The sequence below is a fragment of the Corylus avellana genome, chromosome 4 (genome assembly GCF_965113065.1).
Source record: "Corylus avellana chromosome 4, dhCorAvel1.hap1.2, whole genome shotgun sequence".
NCBI classification, from domain to species: Eukaryota; Viridiplantae; Streptophyta; class Magnoliopsida; order Fagales; family Betulaceae; genus Corylus; species Corylus avellana.
Window position 1 is genome coordinate 29,751,451 of NC_142493.1, and position 17,945 is coordinate 29,769,395.

The 17,945-nt window shown below is 39.0% G+C and overlaps 1 protein-coding gene across 1 annotated transcript in view; it reads left to right on the top strand.

Annotated features, from left to right (window-relative positions):
• LOC132177128 (MAP3K epsilon protein kinase 1) overlaps positions 1–17,945 on the top strand; it is a 39,158-nt gene that overhangs the window by 16,825 nt on the left and 4,388 nt on the right. The window contains exons 9-19 of the mRNA XM_059589350.2: positions 340–411; positions 3,877–3,980; positions 11,212–11,326; positions 11,444–11,830; positions 12,661–12,993; positions 13,090–13,134; positions 14,351–14,530; positions 14,652–14,735; positions 15,122–15,213; positions 15,317–15,400; positions 16,791–17,656. Coding sequence (XP_059445333.2) covers positions 340–411; positions 3,877–3,980; positions 11,212–11,326; positions 11,444–11,830; positions 12,661–12,993; positions 13,090–13,134; positions 14,351–14,530; positions 14,652–14,735; positions 15,122–15,213; positions 15,317–15,400; positions 16,791–17,656 — 2,362 coding nt within the window. The remainder of the gene's footprint in view (positions 1–339; positions 412–3,876; positions 3,981–11,211; positions 11,327–11,443; positions 11,831–12,660; positions 12,994–13,089; positions 13,135–14,350; positions 14,531–14,651; positions 14,736–15,121; positions 15,214–15,316; positions 15,401–16,790; positions 17,657–17,945) is intronic.

The window sequence follows — 17,945 nt, forward strand, 5'->3', positions numbered from 1 at the left end:
TGTCTTTATTGATTATTGTCGTTGACTCATTAGGATGAGGGAGCCTTCTGCATTAATTCTTGTGGATCCCATGGAGTTCTCTTTGCGAATTTGGTTTCATTGTACATCTGGCTTAGACAGCTCCAGTTACTCATCAGTTTTACTTTTTGCTGGGAGAAGGAACGGTTATATCATCATGCTTTACTGATTGCTATCATTAAGTGCTCAAAATTGCTCCACTTTCTGTTTGCACTTTTCCTTCTTGGTGGTCTTGTGTTCATGAAATGTGCAGCTATTTTATTATATGCTTTACTCTCTGGCTAGCAATAGTCACAGTTTTTCTCTTCACCTTTCTTTCAGGATGAGCATCCTCCTATACCTGACAGTCTATCTCCTGACATTACTGATTTTCTGCGTCAATGCTTTAAGAAGGTGAGGTGGTAGTTTACTTATTTGGTAAAAAAACTTTTTATGTATAAGGCTATGACGAGAATTTTTCTATCTAATTGGTGCCTAGTCTCTTACTCTGTCTCTTTCTTCCACTATGATTATGAATTAAATCATTCTTTTAATCCATAAGAAGTTTTTATTTGTCTCTCTTTGCCTGGGTAGTTTTAGATTACAATCCTTATTTAATCGAAGAAATCCTTGTGTCAGATGTATGTGGGGTTAAAAGAATGGTCTTACGGGCTTCTTAGCTCTGACAATTACACTTTGACCAAAAGGCAACCAAGTGTTATAGCCTTTTTTTATTTGTCATTCTTCACTTCTGTTCTGATTGTTTTGTTCTGTTTTTCACTGGTTTGGGAAGTGAAGAATGAAACTTTCCTAGGTCTTCCATAGCTCTGCATATCATCATGCTTTTCAAGCTCTTCCATCCCCAAGCGTTAAAATAGGCAGTAGGTGGTACGATGAGCATGTGAAATCTCCTCAAGAATTAGATCAATCTTTGGAGGTGAATACCCAATAACCGAATTAATGGTGTTCTCTTCCTGGTAAATTTCTGCAGTAAAAAATGGTTGTTACTTATTCTATGCAATGAGGTTTTCTATGGTCCATGATTGTACACTACCATAGTCCAAAGGAGAAAACACTTTAGATGGAACCAAGGATTTGCAAATGATCATAGCATGGAAGGAGTTTCCATTATGTTGCTGAAGATGGACATACCTTGAACATGAACATTTTAAAGCTCTTCCATGCCCAACTAGGGGGACCATACATCTTGCACGAGCTCTCACTTTGGATAAATGTTCAGATAAGAAGAATATACACTTTTATTTATTTATTTTCATATTAGAAAATCAAAATGAGAAAATCCAGCTAGGTAAAAGGAGGTAGGATATACAAGTTTCTCCTATTACCATTGAAGTGAGCAGAGATCATAATGGACTAGCAAGTCCTTCTAGTCCTCATTCCAGGTCAGCGAACCGAAAGCACCGTTAGCTGAGGTTAGCTTGTTCAGTCAATTATGACCTTTAATGAGGAGGTCAATCTAGCATAGGCAGAGGGCAAGGAAATGGGTCCAGCAAGCTCTTTATGAACTTAAGATTTGACGTGGAATGTGAAAGGGTTAAATGAGAGGGATAAAATGTTGACAATAGGGAATCTTCTTAGGGAATGGACGACTGATATTGTTTGTTTACAGGAAACCAAACGAGTTCATGTCTAGGCTGTTGTGTGCAGTTTTTGGGGTTGTCTTCATGTGGACTGATGTAATTTGGGTTTGATAGGGACTTCTGGAGACATCCTGTTAATGTGGGATAGGAGTGTGCGGGGGCTTATTTTGTGGCTTGCTCTTTTAGAATAGTCGATGACAACTTTGAGTGGGCTTACGCGGGTGTTTATGACCCTAATGTTGATAGTGGCAGAAGAGTGTTTTGGGATGAATTGGCTGGGTTGTTTTGTTGGTGGAATATACCGTGGTGTATTGGGGGTAATTTCAACATCATCCTAAAACACTATCAACATCATCGCTTGCCGAGCAAGAGATCTAGCAATTTCCTTTTGTCCCTAGCTGTGTTGGAGTTGGAGTTCATTTTTGAACAAGGTCTTATGGATCTCCCTCTTGTAAATGGTAAGGTTTAATAACCGTGATCCTCTGTCGTGGTCTAGAATTGACAGGGAAGCCCAGCTTCCTGGTGTTTCTTAGAGGAGGGTTTAATCAGATCATGTTCCTTTATTGCTTGATTGTGTTGATGTTGTTAGGAGCATAGGGTATTTCAAGTTTGAGAATAAGTGGCTAAAATCTGAGGGTTTTTTGGATAAGGTGAAACAATGGTTGTCGTTTTACAGCTTTCAAGGCTCCCCTAGTTGTCTTGAAAAAAATGGAATGAGGAGGTATTTGGCAATGTTGAAAAGCCGAAAAAGGTTCTTTTTGGATGAATTGTGAGATCTTGATGTTATTGAGGAAGAAAGATATTTATCTGATGAGGAAAAGGCATGAAAGATTGAGATTTCTAGTGACATGGAGAGGGCTACTCTTTGGAAGAGGTGAGTTGGAGACAGAAGTTGAGGGCCCTCTGGCTGAAAAAGGAAGACAAGAATACAAAAGTTTTCCACTGAGTGGCTAATTCGAATGGAAGAAACAACACCATTGATTCCTTAGTGGTTAATGGCTCTGTTTCTTCAAATTCTACGAAAATAAGTGAGCATGTTTTGCAGTTCTACACTTGTCGTTATTCATAGCAATTCAATTAGTGGCCTAAATGGGGTGGTCTCTCTTTTAATTAAAGAAGATGTTATGAGGGTTTTCCATGATTTTCATGCTAGAAGCAAGTTTGAAAAAAAAGCCTTAATGCCACTTTCATTACTCTCATTCTGAAGAATTCTGAGGCTGTTGATGTTAAATATTTATGACTTGTTAATCTAGTGAGTGGAGTTCACAAGATTATTACCAAAATCCTAGCAAGTAGCTTGAAAAGGGTTGTAGAGAAGATTATGTCGAAGCCCCCGAATGTGTTTGTCAGAGGTAGGCAAATCCTAGACTCCATTCTTACAGCTAATAAATGCATGGATAATAAGATCAGATCTGGTGAGGCAGGTGTGCTTTACAAATTAGACATTGAGAAAGCCAACGATCATGTCAATTGAGAGTTCTTATTATACTTGCTGGGAAGGTGTGGTTTTGGTGAGAAATGGCATAATTGGATAGTGCATTCTATTTCTTCAATGCACTTTTCTGTTTTGGTGAATGGCATTCTTTCTTGTTTCTTCAGTAGCTCTCACGGTTTGAGACAAGGAGATACTTTGTCTCTTTTGCTATTTGTCATTATAATGGAGACTCTAAGTAAAATGCTATTTGCTACTGTAGATGGGGGATTTCATTTAGGCTTTTCTGTGGGGTCTAGGAACATTGGCGTGCTTCATATTTCCCATTCTTTTGTTTGCGAATGACAACTTGATATTTTGCAAGGCAAACCCAGGGGTCTGATTTCTAAACCCTGTCTTTCCTGAGTCACAAGCTTCCTTTCCATGGGAAGTTTCTGTTTGTTTCCCAATCTTTGGGCATCATAGACTGGAATGGCAAAAGGTAGAGTAGGTAAGCATTCCTCTCTTGGATATGTACACGGGAGTCATTTATCAATGGTAAAAGGGAGGAACATCTGAGCATCTGTTGCCTAGTGCAAATTGAGAACATTACAGCCTTAAATTTCTTTGGCTTGTCTAAACTTACTCTGGAAACTTCAACTATTCTGATTTGTAATCTTATAGATTGGTGGCCATTACCTATCAAAAAAAAAAAAAAAAATTTTGATTGGTGGCCATGGGATAATGAATTATACGCGATATGCATATGTGGAATCCGATTATTGATTAGACCTGAATCGTTATCTGATGTGTGATTTATTGGTAACCTTATAATTTCTTTATCTGACATTTAGTTACACACTTCAGGATGCTAGGCAAAGGCCTGATGCAAAAACACTGCTTTCTCACCCTTGGATACAAAATTGTAGGCGTGCTTTGCAATCTCCTCTCCGTCATAGCGGAACATTAAGGTAGACATATAATGTTATTTTATTTGGTGTTTTTTGTGGAGCAAATCCTTGTATCATTCATACATTTCTTGGCCACATGATCAGTTTTATCACTTATGATTGCTGATTTGATTTTATCATAAGTTTGAAGTATTTAACTAATAAAGAATTCTTGATTCATTTTTTTATTGGAAATTGAACTGTTGATTACACAAACATTTATCCATGTACGAGGCTTTACGCTATAGTTATTGGTCATTTATTGTTAGTATCTCGGTTGAAGTGTGATGCACTATATTTAGTGTGGCCAGTGATGTTTAGTTAATTTTATTTTTTGATAAATTTATCCAAAAAAAAAAAAATTGATAAGTAATCAAATCTCTTTAAAAAACGCGAAGGGGTGCAATCCAAATATACATAAAGTATGTAAGAGAGACCCCTAAAAGGGAGAAAAAGAAAAGCAAAATTCTAAAAATTTAGGAAAACTAGAAAATTGTGGATTATTGTATGCCGTACTTTCTTTTTTGATAAGTAATAAATTGTTTTATTAAAAGTGTAAAGGCACCCCAAAGTACACTGGGAGTATACAACGGGATCACCTAACTAGAAGTGGAAAAGCGAAAAAGAAAATCATCATAAGTAATCAACACCTATTATACACAATGAAGTAGATTATTGTATGCCGTACTAATCCTATTATACGCAATGATTAAATCCTTTTATACACAAGTTATTGCTCTTTTCAAAATGTGGAGGACAACTGGGAGTGGGCTTTTGGGGGAGTGTATGGTCCGAATGAGGATGGGGAAAGAAAGGCCCTTTGGGAAGAACTGGCGGGTTTGATGAATGTGTGGGAGGTTCCTTGGTGTCTTGGAGGGGATTTTAATATTGTTCGGTTTCCTAGTGAGCGTTCCAGTGTTTCTTACTATTCCACTAGCATGATGGATTTTTCGGACTTCATCTTAGAGAACAACTTGGTGGACATGCCCATGATGGGGGGTCAATTTACGTGGTCTAACAATCAAGAAAATGAGAGTTGGTCTAGGATTGACCAATTCTTGATATCCTCAGATTGGGAAGATCATTTCCCTGCAGTGTCGCAAAGAAGACTTCAGTGCTTGATCTCCGATCACTTCCCTTTACTATTGGATTGTTGGGCTCCTTGCGGAGGTAATAAATGCTTTAGATTTGAAAATATGTGGCTTAAAGCTTGCCTTTGAAATATCTAGGGCTTCCTTTGGGCGCCCGGTTTAAGGCCAAAAACATTTGGGATGATACGCTGGAAAAAGTTGAGCGTAAGTTGGCCAGTTGGAAAAGGTTATACCTTTCTAAGGGAGGAAGGGTCACTTTAATCAAGAGCACACTCTCTAATCTTCCTACTTATTTATTATCTCTCTTTCCTATACCTGCTTCAGTGGCCAAGCGAATTGAGAAGCTTCAACGTGACTTTCTTTGGGGTGGTCTCAACGAAGAGTTCAAGTACCATTTGGTCAAGTGGGACAAGGTATGCTCTCCGATCTCTAAAGGTGGTTTAGGGATCAGGAAATTGAGAGTCTTTAATCAAGCTCTATTAGGGAAATGGCTATGGCGTTATGTGCATGAGAGAGAGGCTTGGTGGAGAATTGTAGTGGATGCAAAGTTTGGTTCTGAGTGGGGTGGATGGCATTCTGTCGACACTCCCGGCCCGCATGGGGTGGGTCTTTGGAGGCACATAAGGAGGGGGTGGCGTTTGTTCTCTAAACATATTAAATTTGATCCAGGAGATGGGTCTCATATAAGATTTTGGGATGATGTTTGGTGTGGAGATATAATGCTGAAAGAATCTTTCCCAGGCCTTCACAATATAGCTAATGCTAAAGATGCGTCCATTGCCGACAATTTGGAGATTATGGGTGGAACCCGCCAATGGAATGTTAGTTTCTTTCGGTCGGTTCACGATTGGGAATTGGAAGTGTTAGCCTCGTTCTATACTCTGTTATATTCCCAGAGAATGAGAAGGGGAGGGGAGGACAGAATTTGGTGGATCCCGTCTAGACAAGGGAAGTTTGATGTTAGATCTTTCTATGATGTTTTGGTAAGTAAAGAGGCTGATCCTTTTCCTTGGAAGAGTATTTGGGGTACCAAGGCACCTTCGAGAGTGGCTTTCCTTACTTGGACGGCGGTGCTAGGGAAGATTCTCACTCTTGATAATCTCAGAAAAAGGAATTTTATCATAATCAATAGATGTTATTTGTGCAAAAATGATGGGGAGTCTATTGATCATTTGTTCCTTCACTGTGAGATCGCTCGATCCTTATGGTACGCCATCTTCAGCCGTTTTGGATTGTCTTGGGTCATGCCTAAGAAGGTGGAGGGATTATTTGCTTGTTGGTGGTCAGGAGGTCGCTCCAAGAGTGGCGTTGTTTGGAAAATGGTTCCTCAATGCATTGTGTGGTGCTTATGGTTAGAAAGGAATGAGAGATGCTTTCAGGATTCCGAGCGATCCTTGGAGGAACTCACGGCCTTCTTTTTCCATACCCTCTACTCATGGACAACGGCTTGGCTCGCTCCTTTAGTTATTAGCTTTCTTGATTTTCTTGTTCTTTTCTCTTCTTCTAGTTAGTCGTTTCCCTTGTATACTTCCTGTGTACTAGGGTTGCGCCCCTCTGCGCTTTTGATATAAAACATTACTTATCAAAAAAAAAAAAAAAAATATGTGGCTTAAAGCTGAAGGTTTTGTTGACAAGGTTAGGTCTTGGTGGGGGTCTTATTCGGTTGAGGGTTTACCTAGTTTTGTGCTAGCTAAGAAGTTGAAATCCCTTAAATTGGATTTGAAAAAGTGGAATGAGGAGGTGTTTGGGGACATTGGGAGGAAGAAAAAAGAGTTGTTGGGAGGTATTCAGGAGTTGGATGAGTTGGCAGAGGTAAGGGGCTTAGCCCAAGAGGAGAAGGCACAAAAGGCGGATATGGTAAAAGACTTGGAGAACACCTTGTTGTGTGAAGAAATTCATTGGCGCCAAAAATCGAGATCTTTGTGGCTCAAGGAGGGGGACCGCAATACTCACTTTTTTCATAAAATGGCTAACTCTCATCACAGGTATAATCGTGTGGAAGTGCTTCGTATTAACGGCGTTTTATCCGATGATCCGGCTGAGGTAAAAAATCACATTGTGAGGTATTATCGAAACTTTTACTCGGAACAAAGCACGTGGCGACCTAGAATGGACAACCAGCCTTTTTTGTCCATTGATGAGGAGGATAAAAGGTGGTTAGAAAGAGATTTTGAGGAAAAGGAAGTTTGGGAGGTGGTTAAAGGTATGGATGGTGATAAGGCTCCGGGTCCGGATGGCTTCTCCATTGCTTTTTTTCAAGCTTGTTGGGGTGTTATTAAGAATGATGTTATGGCTGTTTTTGCCGAGTTCCATCATAGACGACAGTTGGAGAAAAGCTTGAATGCAACTTTTATTTCCTTGATCCCAAAAAAGGCGGAAGCGGTGGAGATGAAGGACTTTCGGCCCATTAGTTTGGTGGGAGGGGTGTACAAAATTGTATCTAAGGTTCTTGCCAACAGGATGAGAACTGTGTTGGGTAAGATCATATCCTACTCTCAAAATGCTTTTATTGGGGGTCGTCAAATCCTAGATTCGGTTCTTATTGCAAATGAATGTGTGGATAGTTGCATGAAGTCAGGGGTGCTAGGTGTTCTTTGCAAATTAGATTTGGAGAAGGCCTATGACCATGTTAATTGGGACTTTGTGTTGTATCTGCTGCATAGATGTGGTTTTGGCGAGAGGTGGAGGGCTTGGATAGAGTGTTGTATTACGTCGGTAAGATTTTCCATTCTCGTGAATGGTTCTTCGGAAGGCTTCTTTAATAGCTCGAGGGGAATTCGGCAAGGGGACCCGCTTTCTCCGTTACTTTTTGTGCTTGTTATGGAGGCATTGAGTAAGATGGTGAATGCGACGGTTGACTTAGGCTTTTTGACTGGCTTCTCGGTAGGAAATAGGGTATTATCGGAGTTGGTGGTCTCTCACTCTTTATTTGCTGATGACACCTTGATTTTTTGCGAAGCTTCAATCGAGCAAATCCGGTATGTGCGGCTCATTCTTTTATGTTTTGAAGTTGTTTCGGGTTTGAGAGTGAATCTTGGAAAGTCTAAAATTGTGGCTATTGGGGAGGTGGAGAACATTGAGGGTTTAGCTGATATCCTTGGGTGTAGTGTTGCCGATTTGCCTATGAAGTATTTGGGTCTCCCTCTTGGGGCGGCGCATATGGATACAGCTATGTGGAATGATGTGATCGAAAAGATGGAGCGTCAGATGGCAGGTTGGAAGAGAATGTATCTCTCTAAAGGAGGTCGTTTAACTCTCATTAAGAGTACGCTCTCTAATCTACCGACTTACTTTTTGTCTCTGTTTCCGATCCCTATGAGTGTAGCTAAAAGACTTGAGAAAGTTCAAAGAGATTTCTTATGGGGAGGGATGGGAGACGAGCCTAAGATGCATGTTGTAAATTGGAATCAAGTCTGTCGTCCCCTTCGGTACGGCGGGCTTGGCATTCGAAAGTTGCATCAGTTTAATCAAGCTCTCCTAGGTAAATGGCTTTGGAGATATGCGAATGAGAGTGAGGCTTTGTGGTATAAGGTTATCAAATCTAAGTTTGGAGATCAGGATGGTGGGTGGTGCACAAAGAAGGTCTCGGGTTCCCATGGTGTGGGCTTATGGAAGCACATTCGTCAAGGTTGGGATTTTTTTGCCAAAGGCATCCGTTTTGAGGTGGGGGTGGGTTCGAAAGTTCGTTTTTGGCATGATATTTGGTGTGGGGATTCCGCTTTGAAGCATGCTTTCCCATCCTTGTTCAACATTGCCAGACATAAAGAAGCTTGGGTGAAGGATAACTTCATGTGGAGGAGTGGGGTGGTCGAGTGGAATGTAATTTTTGTACGGCCCGTACAGGACTGGAAAATGGATTTGATTTCTGCTTTCTTGGACCGGTTGTACTCTTGCAAGATATCCACAGGTTCTGTGGATCGTATTCGATGGTCATCGTCTAAGAAAGGCAAGTTCAAGGTTAAGTCACTTTTCAAGGCCTTGTCTAATTTAGATCATGAGGTGTTTCCTTGGAAGAGCATTTGGTGTACTAAGGTACCTATGCGAGTGGCTTTTTTCGGGTGGACCGCGGCCTTAGGCAAGATTTTGACTCATGACAACCTGCGGAAGAGGAACCTAGTGATAGTGGAGTGATGTTGTATGTGCAAGAAGAATGGAGAGTCAGTCGACCATCTTCTTCTCCATTGCGTGACCGCGAGCATTCTTTGGCATACTATTTTTGATCGATTTGGGTTGCATTGGGTCATGCCTTGCAAGGTGAGGGGCTTGTTCGATTGTTGGTGGTCGGGAGGACGTTCCCGAAGCGCGGTACTGTGGAAGATGATCCCTCTGTGTCTCATGTGGTGTATTTGGAATGAGAGAAATGCTAGATGCTTTGAGAACTCTACTAGGACCATAGAGGAATTGACCCATTTCTTCTTCTTTACTTTGTATTCTTGGACAGCCGCTTGGCTTGCTCCTATAGGGATTAGTTTCTCTGATATCCTTTTTCATTTCTCTCCCTCTTAGGCGCTCTCTTTTATACTTCCCGTGTATGTGGGTTGCGCCCCTCTGCGCTTTTTTATATCATTATTACTTATCAAAAAAAAAAATTTATTGGCAATCATAATGTTCTTTAGCTCGACCACCAAAATCTCATGATCTTCAAAGCTTGTTGCATTCCGTTCTTTCCAAATGCATTACATTAAGAACAAAGATGCTATTCTCAAAACTTCTAAGATGTTACGCCTTTCCATCTAACCTCTCCAACTTGCTAAGAACTCAATTACCTCTATAGGTATTACCCATTCTACACCAAAAAGATGAAAAATTGAGACCCATAATTCTCTTGCTACTTCAAAGATCTATGGACTCCTCGCTTCTCTTACACGTACAACAACAATCCACCGCTATAATATTTCTCTTCCTCAGATTATCCAATGTGAAGATCTTTCCAAGCGTCATCGTCCACCCAAGGAACACCACTCTCGAAGGGACCTTCACTCTCCAAATACTATTCCAAGAAAATAGAAAACCAGCAGGAATAGATAATGCATGATAAAAGAAACTTACTTCAAATTTCCGCTTCTTAGACGGGATCTAACATATTTTATCATTGCCACCTTGTCTTAATTTGATAGAGTACAAAAGATTAAAGAAAGAAGTGACCAAGCCCACTTCCCAATCATGCACTGGTCTGGTAAAAGATATATTCCACTAAATAATTCCATTAAAGGACTGCATATGATCTGCCACTCATGCCTTCTTACATCGAGCAATACTAAACAATTCTGGAAAAACTATCTTCAGGAGACTGTTCTCCCACCATAAATCATGCCAAAATCTTATCTTGGACCCATCTCCCACCTCATATCTAATAAAACTCGAAAATGCTCCTCACCCCCTCCTTATATATTCCCACTCTCTTACTCCATAAGGAGTTTGATCCTAGTGCTGTTATTGACTGTGTTGCTGATTCAGGGGTGTAATTAGTAGTAGTAATATAGTACTGTTCCTAGTATCGCATATTTTGTTTTTGTATAAAAGCCCTAGTACGAAGATGTAGCCTTAAGTTCTTTGATGTAATAACAAACTCTTCAGGGTGGAAATGTATGTATGTCCTAGTGATGTGGGATGTTTGACCAGTATAAGTAGTATTTTCATAGCTTTTTACATAAGTTGAAAATGTTTCTCTAGCATTAAGTCATTTCTCATTTAAGCATGATATGATAAGGCTGAGATTGACAAGAAGGAATTATTGGAAAGAGGTGAAAAGCTTGTGGTGGCGTGTGGTTAAATTAGACTAAAACTTTGGTATTTTTTGGAAGTTGATTACTTTTGTTGCATTATCATCCGAGGATGAGTGGAGCATTTAAGGATAGGGATTGTCACCTCCCAAGCTTGGCTGGGTTGGGGGTGCGACAATGGCATTGTGGTGTATGCTAGTAGCAATCCTTGAGCTAACCTTTGCTCTTCACATTTATGGGGTTTGCTCCAGGTGTATGCCCAAGATATATGTGGGGGAACTTATTATGTGGCATGGTTTTCCTTATTTGCCTGTTTTCCTCATATGATATTCAAACTTAATAGCTTGCATTTTCTAGGAGAAGGGAAAAGATGATAGCATTGTTGATGGGATTAGTTTTATTATGTTGATTTCATCTTTTATGTTTTTATTTTTTCAGAAATATACAGGAAGACGTTTCAATGGATGCAGAGATCTCTCATGGTGATAATCGCAGCTCTGCTGAAGGCCTTTCTGCCGATAAAGTGGAAGTAGCCGATCCTGAAATTAAAGTTGTAAGAACCATTTGATGACCTTTCTCGGGAAGCAAATTATAGGCTTCTGTAAAAAATTGGAATTTAAATTGAATTTTATTTACATTATGTTAACAACCTGGATCATTTCAATTCCAGGACTCCAGGAAAAGAGAGTCATCAGCTGAGGTTTCAGATATGAGCACGTCTGACAGGGATCATGCTTCAGATGCTAATATTATTGAGGAAAGAGAGGCAAATCTAGAAGATTTAGATCAAGTTCCTACCTTTTCCATCCACAATAATTCATCTGTTCCAACTGGTTCTGGCACACAATCTTCAAATTCTACCTCTGAGGCAACTGAGCTTCATGAGGTACCACATACTAGTGAGCATAGTGAAGTGCTGATGAATGGTAACATGGGATCTCCTGAATCAAGAAGGAAAAGTGTAGCTGAAAAACATGGTGGAAAAGGAAGCTCTATCCATGTCGGGAATAGATCGTTTGGTTTTGGACAAAGAAGTCAAGATAATAGTTTTCAAAAGGTAAAAAAATAAAAAATAAAAATAAAAAGGGTAAAATTGCACTTATCAAGTTTTGGACAAAGAAGTCAAGATAATAGGTTTTTTGATACTTTACTTATAAAAAAATAAAATAAAATAGAGGTAAAGTTGCACTTCTTACTGACGTATTCTTCTAATTACTCACTATGCTTTTGATTGGTTATTGTTATACACAATCGAGTGGATATTGTTATAAGTGCACCAACAAATCCTGCATACTTGTAAAGGGCATACATAAAGATCCAGTTTTTTATTCAATTTCACTTCTCATGAATTCATTTGGCTCCTCTTTTTTAGTGTTCTCATATTTCATAGCTTTCCCCTTTCCCTTTTTGTCTGTATCTTAGTTTAATCAATGTTTGTGGCCACTGTCTAGTGGACTGCAAGTGAAAATGTCTGGCAATTATTTATCCATATTTTGATGGCTGTTATCTGATTGTGGTTGATTTGTTTGACCATCGTCTTGTGTCTGGGTTTCTTAAAAAAGACGTTTCTATAATTTTCTGATCAGTAGCTTTGGTTGCATAGCTTCTCATTTTTTTCTGCTTTTTTATCTTCTCTGTGTTTCATACTACATAATCTTGAGAATAGGCAGGGATATTTGAGTTCAGTGTTGGTTTTCACATTTTCTTCTTGCATTTTAGTAAAGTCTAGTTATGATTGTATCAAGGACTTTGGATCAAGTTTCATAAGGAGCTTGAAACTATCATCGCCTTCTTTCTCCTCCCTCATTATCAGTATTATGAATATTTGAATTTGCATATGGATTAGTAAATTGAATCTCATGGATTTTGTAACTGCCACTTTTGAAGGCGGTGAAGATGTCAGTCACTTCAGGGGAGAATGAGCTAAGTAGATTTAGTGACACTCCAGGAGATGCGTCCTTGGATGATCTATTTCATCCATTGGATAAACACCTGGAGGATCGGGCAGCTGAAGCTTCAACATCAGCGTCAACATCATATATGTCCCATGGCAATTCATCTGTAACTGATGCTGGGAAAAATGACCTGGCTACAAAGTTGAGGGCTACAATTGCTCAAAAACAAATGGAGAATGAAATGGGGCAGGCAAATGGTGGTGGTGGTCTTTTGAAACTAATGATGGGTGTTCTAAAGGATGATGCTATTGATATTGATGGTCTGGTATGTTAAGTCCGTGTGGTTGATGTTTCCAAACATGACACTTGTCTTTATTCATTATGCCTGATGCTTTCTGCTTTTTCTATTTTTGTTTACCAGGTTTTTGATGACAAATTGGCCGGAGAAAATCTGTTTCCCCTACAGGTACACTGTTCTTTTGAACAATAAGTCATAGTCAACCTGTGAAATTTCTTGATTGTTGGAAAATGGTTCAACTATAATATTGATTTCCAATTCTCTATGGTCTCTCCCTTGCACTGGTGTAAATTATTTTATTGTGGGACTCTCTTCAATATTCGGGGGCAATCCATTTGTTTTTAACATTGATAATTTATTTGACGTGTCGAAATTGCAAGAATGTCTAATTGTACTGTAATTTTGAATGCTTTTATAGAAATGAACATTCTTTCTATGTGGATCCTATTTTGCCACTCAGTCTTTCACATCTTTTATGGTCAATATCTTTTTTTACTACTTTTAGCGATGCCATTTTTACTGTCTTCTCTTTTATATATATCCTGTGTATTAAGCTTCGCCCTTTTGTTTTAATACAATCTTATTTCTTACCAGAAACAAAACCTTTCTTTTCTGCATTGATGGATATAGAGATCTTGCTTGTGCATGTCCATGCCTTCTCTTGGGACATACTCGTATCTTGTCATCAATGATGCCACACCAACTTTGAGTGGACATATTGGTTTCTTATCCTATTTTTTTGCCACTCAACAACCATTACATCCTCGTCTTAATTATTTCCTCATCTTAATTAATCTCAATTCATGGAAATGCTTTTCTATTGTATATTTGTCTAATATTTTATACCTAAAGCATAGCTTGCCTTATAGTGGTCATGTGACCTTTTTTTTAAAAAAAATTGAATGTACTCTACAATTATGTATACTCCAAACACTCTTTCCACCCAGCTTAATTCTATGGATAGCATCTTGAATTTCCTTTTGGATAGTTGAACTAGGCTTCTGAGAATGATTACTTTTGGCATTCTGAACTTTAAATTTTTTTGCTATTCCCTGATCCCTTTTCTGTCATTGGCTACTGTAAGTTTTAGTTCTATTCTGAGGATTAAAGTGTCTTCATGTTTGAACTGAGCAACATTTATTTCAAAAGATTTTCTTTTTGAAAAAAAAAAAATCTTAGCAGCTTTTTGTGATTGCTATTATGTATCTTCTATGGATTAAATGTGCTATACTTGGTCTGCTACACTTACTCAACCATGCTATATAGATCGAGTGGTTTTCGCCCCGCATGCATATTGGATTGGAATGCATTTTTTATTTACAGCTCTGTATATGCTTTTGAATACGGATAACTAAGGAACTTAACTGTATTCTTGCTTTGCTAGGCTGTTGAGTTTAGCAAAGTAGTTGGGTCATTGAGACCAGACGAATCAGAAGATGTGATCGTGTCTGCCTGTCAGAAACTTATTGGTATCTTTCACCAACGCCCTGAACAGAAAATTGTTTTTGTTACCCAGCATGGTTTGCTCCCTCTAATGGATTTGCTAGAAGTTCCTAAAATTCGTGTATGTTATCTATTGTTCTACAGGGTTGATTTCTAAAGTTCTTTTCCCCCCTTCTCTAACATAATCTTTTAACTTAGATAACAGTTAAATTTACGGGTATGAATTCTTCCAAATATTGCAGGTCATATGTGCTGTGCTTCAAATTATAAATCAGATAATTAAAGATAGCACTGATTTCCAAGAAAATGCCTGCCTTGTTGGATTGGTGAGTACTACAAATATTCTGGTTTTTGTGTTCTCTTGTTGAGCAACTATTAAGATTTATGAAAAGTTACCTTGGGATGGTTCCAACTCAAGGTTCCTTGAACAATTGTTAGTTCCATTGAATATTTGTACTTCTTTATATAACTTTCCGCATTTTAATCTTCCAGAAGAATTGGGTAGCTTACTCTTTTTGATTTTAAAGCAAAGATTAAGTCTTTCTATTATCTTCAAATTGAGGAAGACTGGAATAATTTTTGAGGCTAAAGCCTCTTTATCTGCATTAGTATTACTGTTGAAGTCGGTCTAAACATCATGATTTTTGTGTCTATGGACTAGAATATGGGGTTACTCTAAATTTACCTATGTTATTGATTAATTACTTTATAGATTCCTCTGGTAATGAACTTTGCCATTGCTGATCGTCCTCGGGAAGTTCGCATGGAAGCAGCTTATTTCTTGCAGCAGCTTTGTCAGTCAAGGTACAGAGTTGTCTCCTTGTGTTATTATTGCCTTTTTCTTTTCTCTCTCTCTCTCTTCTTAAGGGAGTTTAGAATTCACTTTGGAGGCTTCTTTTCTGTGCAGCTCCTTGACATTGCAAATGTTCATAGCTTGCCGTGGAATTCCTGTTTTGGTGGGATTTCTAGAGGCTGATTATGCGAAGTACAGGTTTGTGGTTGTTTATCCCATGGATGGAACAATATATGTTCTGGAGCTTTACTTAGTGAAGTACATTTCAGTTGACAATTTTGGTTTAGAAGTGAAAGAAGTTATACAGAAATGGCATAAGTAAAATTGCCTAAGTATTGAGTAATTGAATGTTTTGTGGGAGCTTGTGCATCTCATTGCGTTTGAAGACACTACTATCTAATGGGTGACTGGATGCCCATTTTTTAGTCCCTCCTTAAGTTTAATGGTGATAGCTAGCTACATCATGGCAGTGACCCTCCCTTACTCAATGCCCTTCCCTCTAGTGGGTGGACATACAACTTTGGTTCAAATGGCATTGGTGAATATATGTTATTGTCAATTTGAAGTTATTTAAGCTGTATTTGTTTTGGCGTAAATTGTTTTCGAAAATATTTTTCACACTTTTGAGTGTCCAACACAGACGGAGAACATTGGTCAACAGGAAATAATTTTAGGTTAACTCGTCAACAGATGCAAAAGCAGAACCCAGTTTTTGCACCTCTCTTTCTCGCTTACTTGACAAAAAGAAAAAGAAAAACTCTATGCTCTCTCTTGTCTTATCTCTCTTGACCGACAACGATCACATTGGAACACCTCTGCCAATTTGGACAACTCACAGTGCCAGCTCCTAAGCAGTTGGCCCTCAATCAGAATTGGTTACTCCAACATCGTTGTGTCCACCACCCAGTTTGAACTCTACATGGAATGCTCCCTTCAACAATCACCTCTCTTTCCTCTTTCTCCCCTTAAAAATCTACCATGAACTTCTCTTCCATCTCCTCTCTGTTTGAGCTCTACATGGAATGCTCCCTTCAACAATCACCTCTCTTTCCGCTTTCTCCCCTTAAAAATCCACCATGAACTTCTCTTCTATCTCCTCTCCTTTTACCTTCTTCAAACCCAAACCCTCCATTGTCACCTTTCGACAAATTGGCAGAGGTGTCACATTAGACGGAATGTATTGAAGCTTTAGAATGGCGGTTCAACATTTTCGTATCAAATCATAATTAAAACCAAATTGTATATTGAACTTTGACCACGATGATATTCAATCCATCTCATTGTTCAAGGGCTTTTGACTTTGCCTGGTGTGCATGTTGTTTCTGACAGTCTTATATTACATTTTAGTGGTAGATTCTGATATGATGCTTATTTCCAGCTTTGTTAACCACTTTAGGACGTTTTTAACATTTCTCATGGTTGACCTATTTGCAATTTATGTGTAGATCATATGTATGCTTGCTCCTTTTTTTTTTTTTTTCCTTTCTTTCTTCCATCTCTCTCTCTCTCTCTCTCTCTCTCTCCTGTCTACTTTTCTTTTTCTTTCATATTTCTTTACAAAGCTGCTGATAAAGCTCTTTATATCCAGGGAAATGGTTCATCTAGCTATTGACTGCATGTGGCAGGTCTTTAAGCTTCAGCGATCAACCCCTAGAAATGATTTCTGTCGCATAGCTGCAAAGAATGGGATACTGCTTAGACTTATCAACACCCTTTATAACTTGAATGAGGCAACTCGACTAGCTTCTACATCTGTTGGGGGAGGATTTCCAGTTGACGGTTTCACTCAACGACCATCTTCTGGTCAATTGGACACTAGCCATCCAATTTTCATTCAGAGTGAAGCACCAATTTCCACAGCAGATCAGCATGATCTCCCCAAGGTTAAGCATGGTACAATAGATCAGCACATGTCAATTGGAATGCAAGAACCTTCACGTGCTTCAATTTCTCATTCGCAGAGGTCAGATGCCAATCAATCAGATGCTCGATACTTCCCAATAGATCCTGATAGGCCTCAGTCTAGCAATTCAGCCATGGAATCTTCAGTTGCTTCTAAATTGCCAGACCCAACATCTTTAGAGAGAGTTTCAAATCTATCAGTTAATAAAGAGCGAGACAACTTGGACCGGTGGAAGATTGATCCTTCTCGAACAGATGTTGACCTGAGACAGCAGCGTGTTGCTAATTCTGCGAATAGGACATCCACAGACCGGCCTTCGAAATTAATTGAAAGTGCATCAAATGGGTTTCCTACAACTGTGGCCTCTCAGCAAGAGCAAGTTCGTCCTCTTCTTAGCTTGTTGGAGTCTTCCCGACATTCTTCTGGTCAGCTTGAGTATGTGCGGCACCTCTCAGGGTTGGAGAAACATGAGAGTGTACTTCCTCTATTACATGTATCTAATGAAAAGAAAACAAATGGTGAACTAGATTTCCTGATGGCTGAATTTGCAGGTAATTGGTTGGATTTATTTACCCAATTTCACATACTGTTGAAATTAGTGAATGTGATACTTGGATTGTAGTATTATTTCCTCAAAACCATATCATCCTTTGGGATTAGTATATACTTAGAAGTTATCCTTCAGAATGTGAACACATTATCTAGAAAGTGGCTTCTATGTACACCTTCATTAATGTATTAAACACACCCCAATGTCCCGTTCGTACATGAACTTAAAAAGCTGCTTTCAACATTTCTCACCTTGTGCACTTAACCTACCAACAAAAAATACAATAGTAG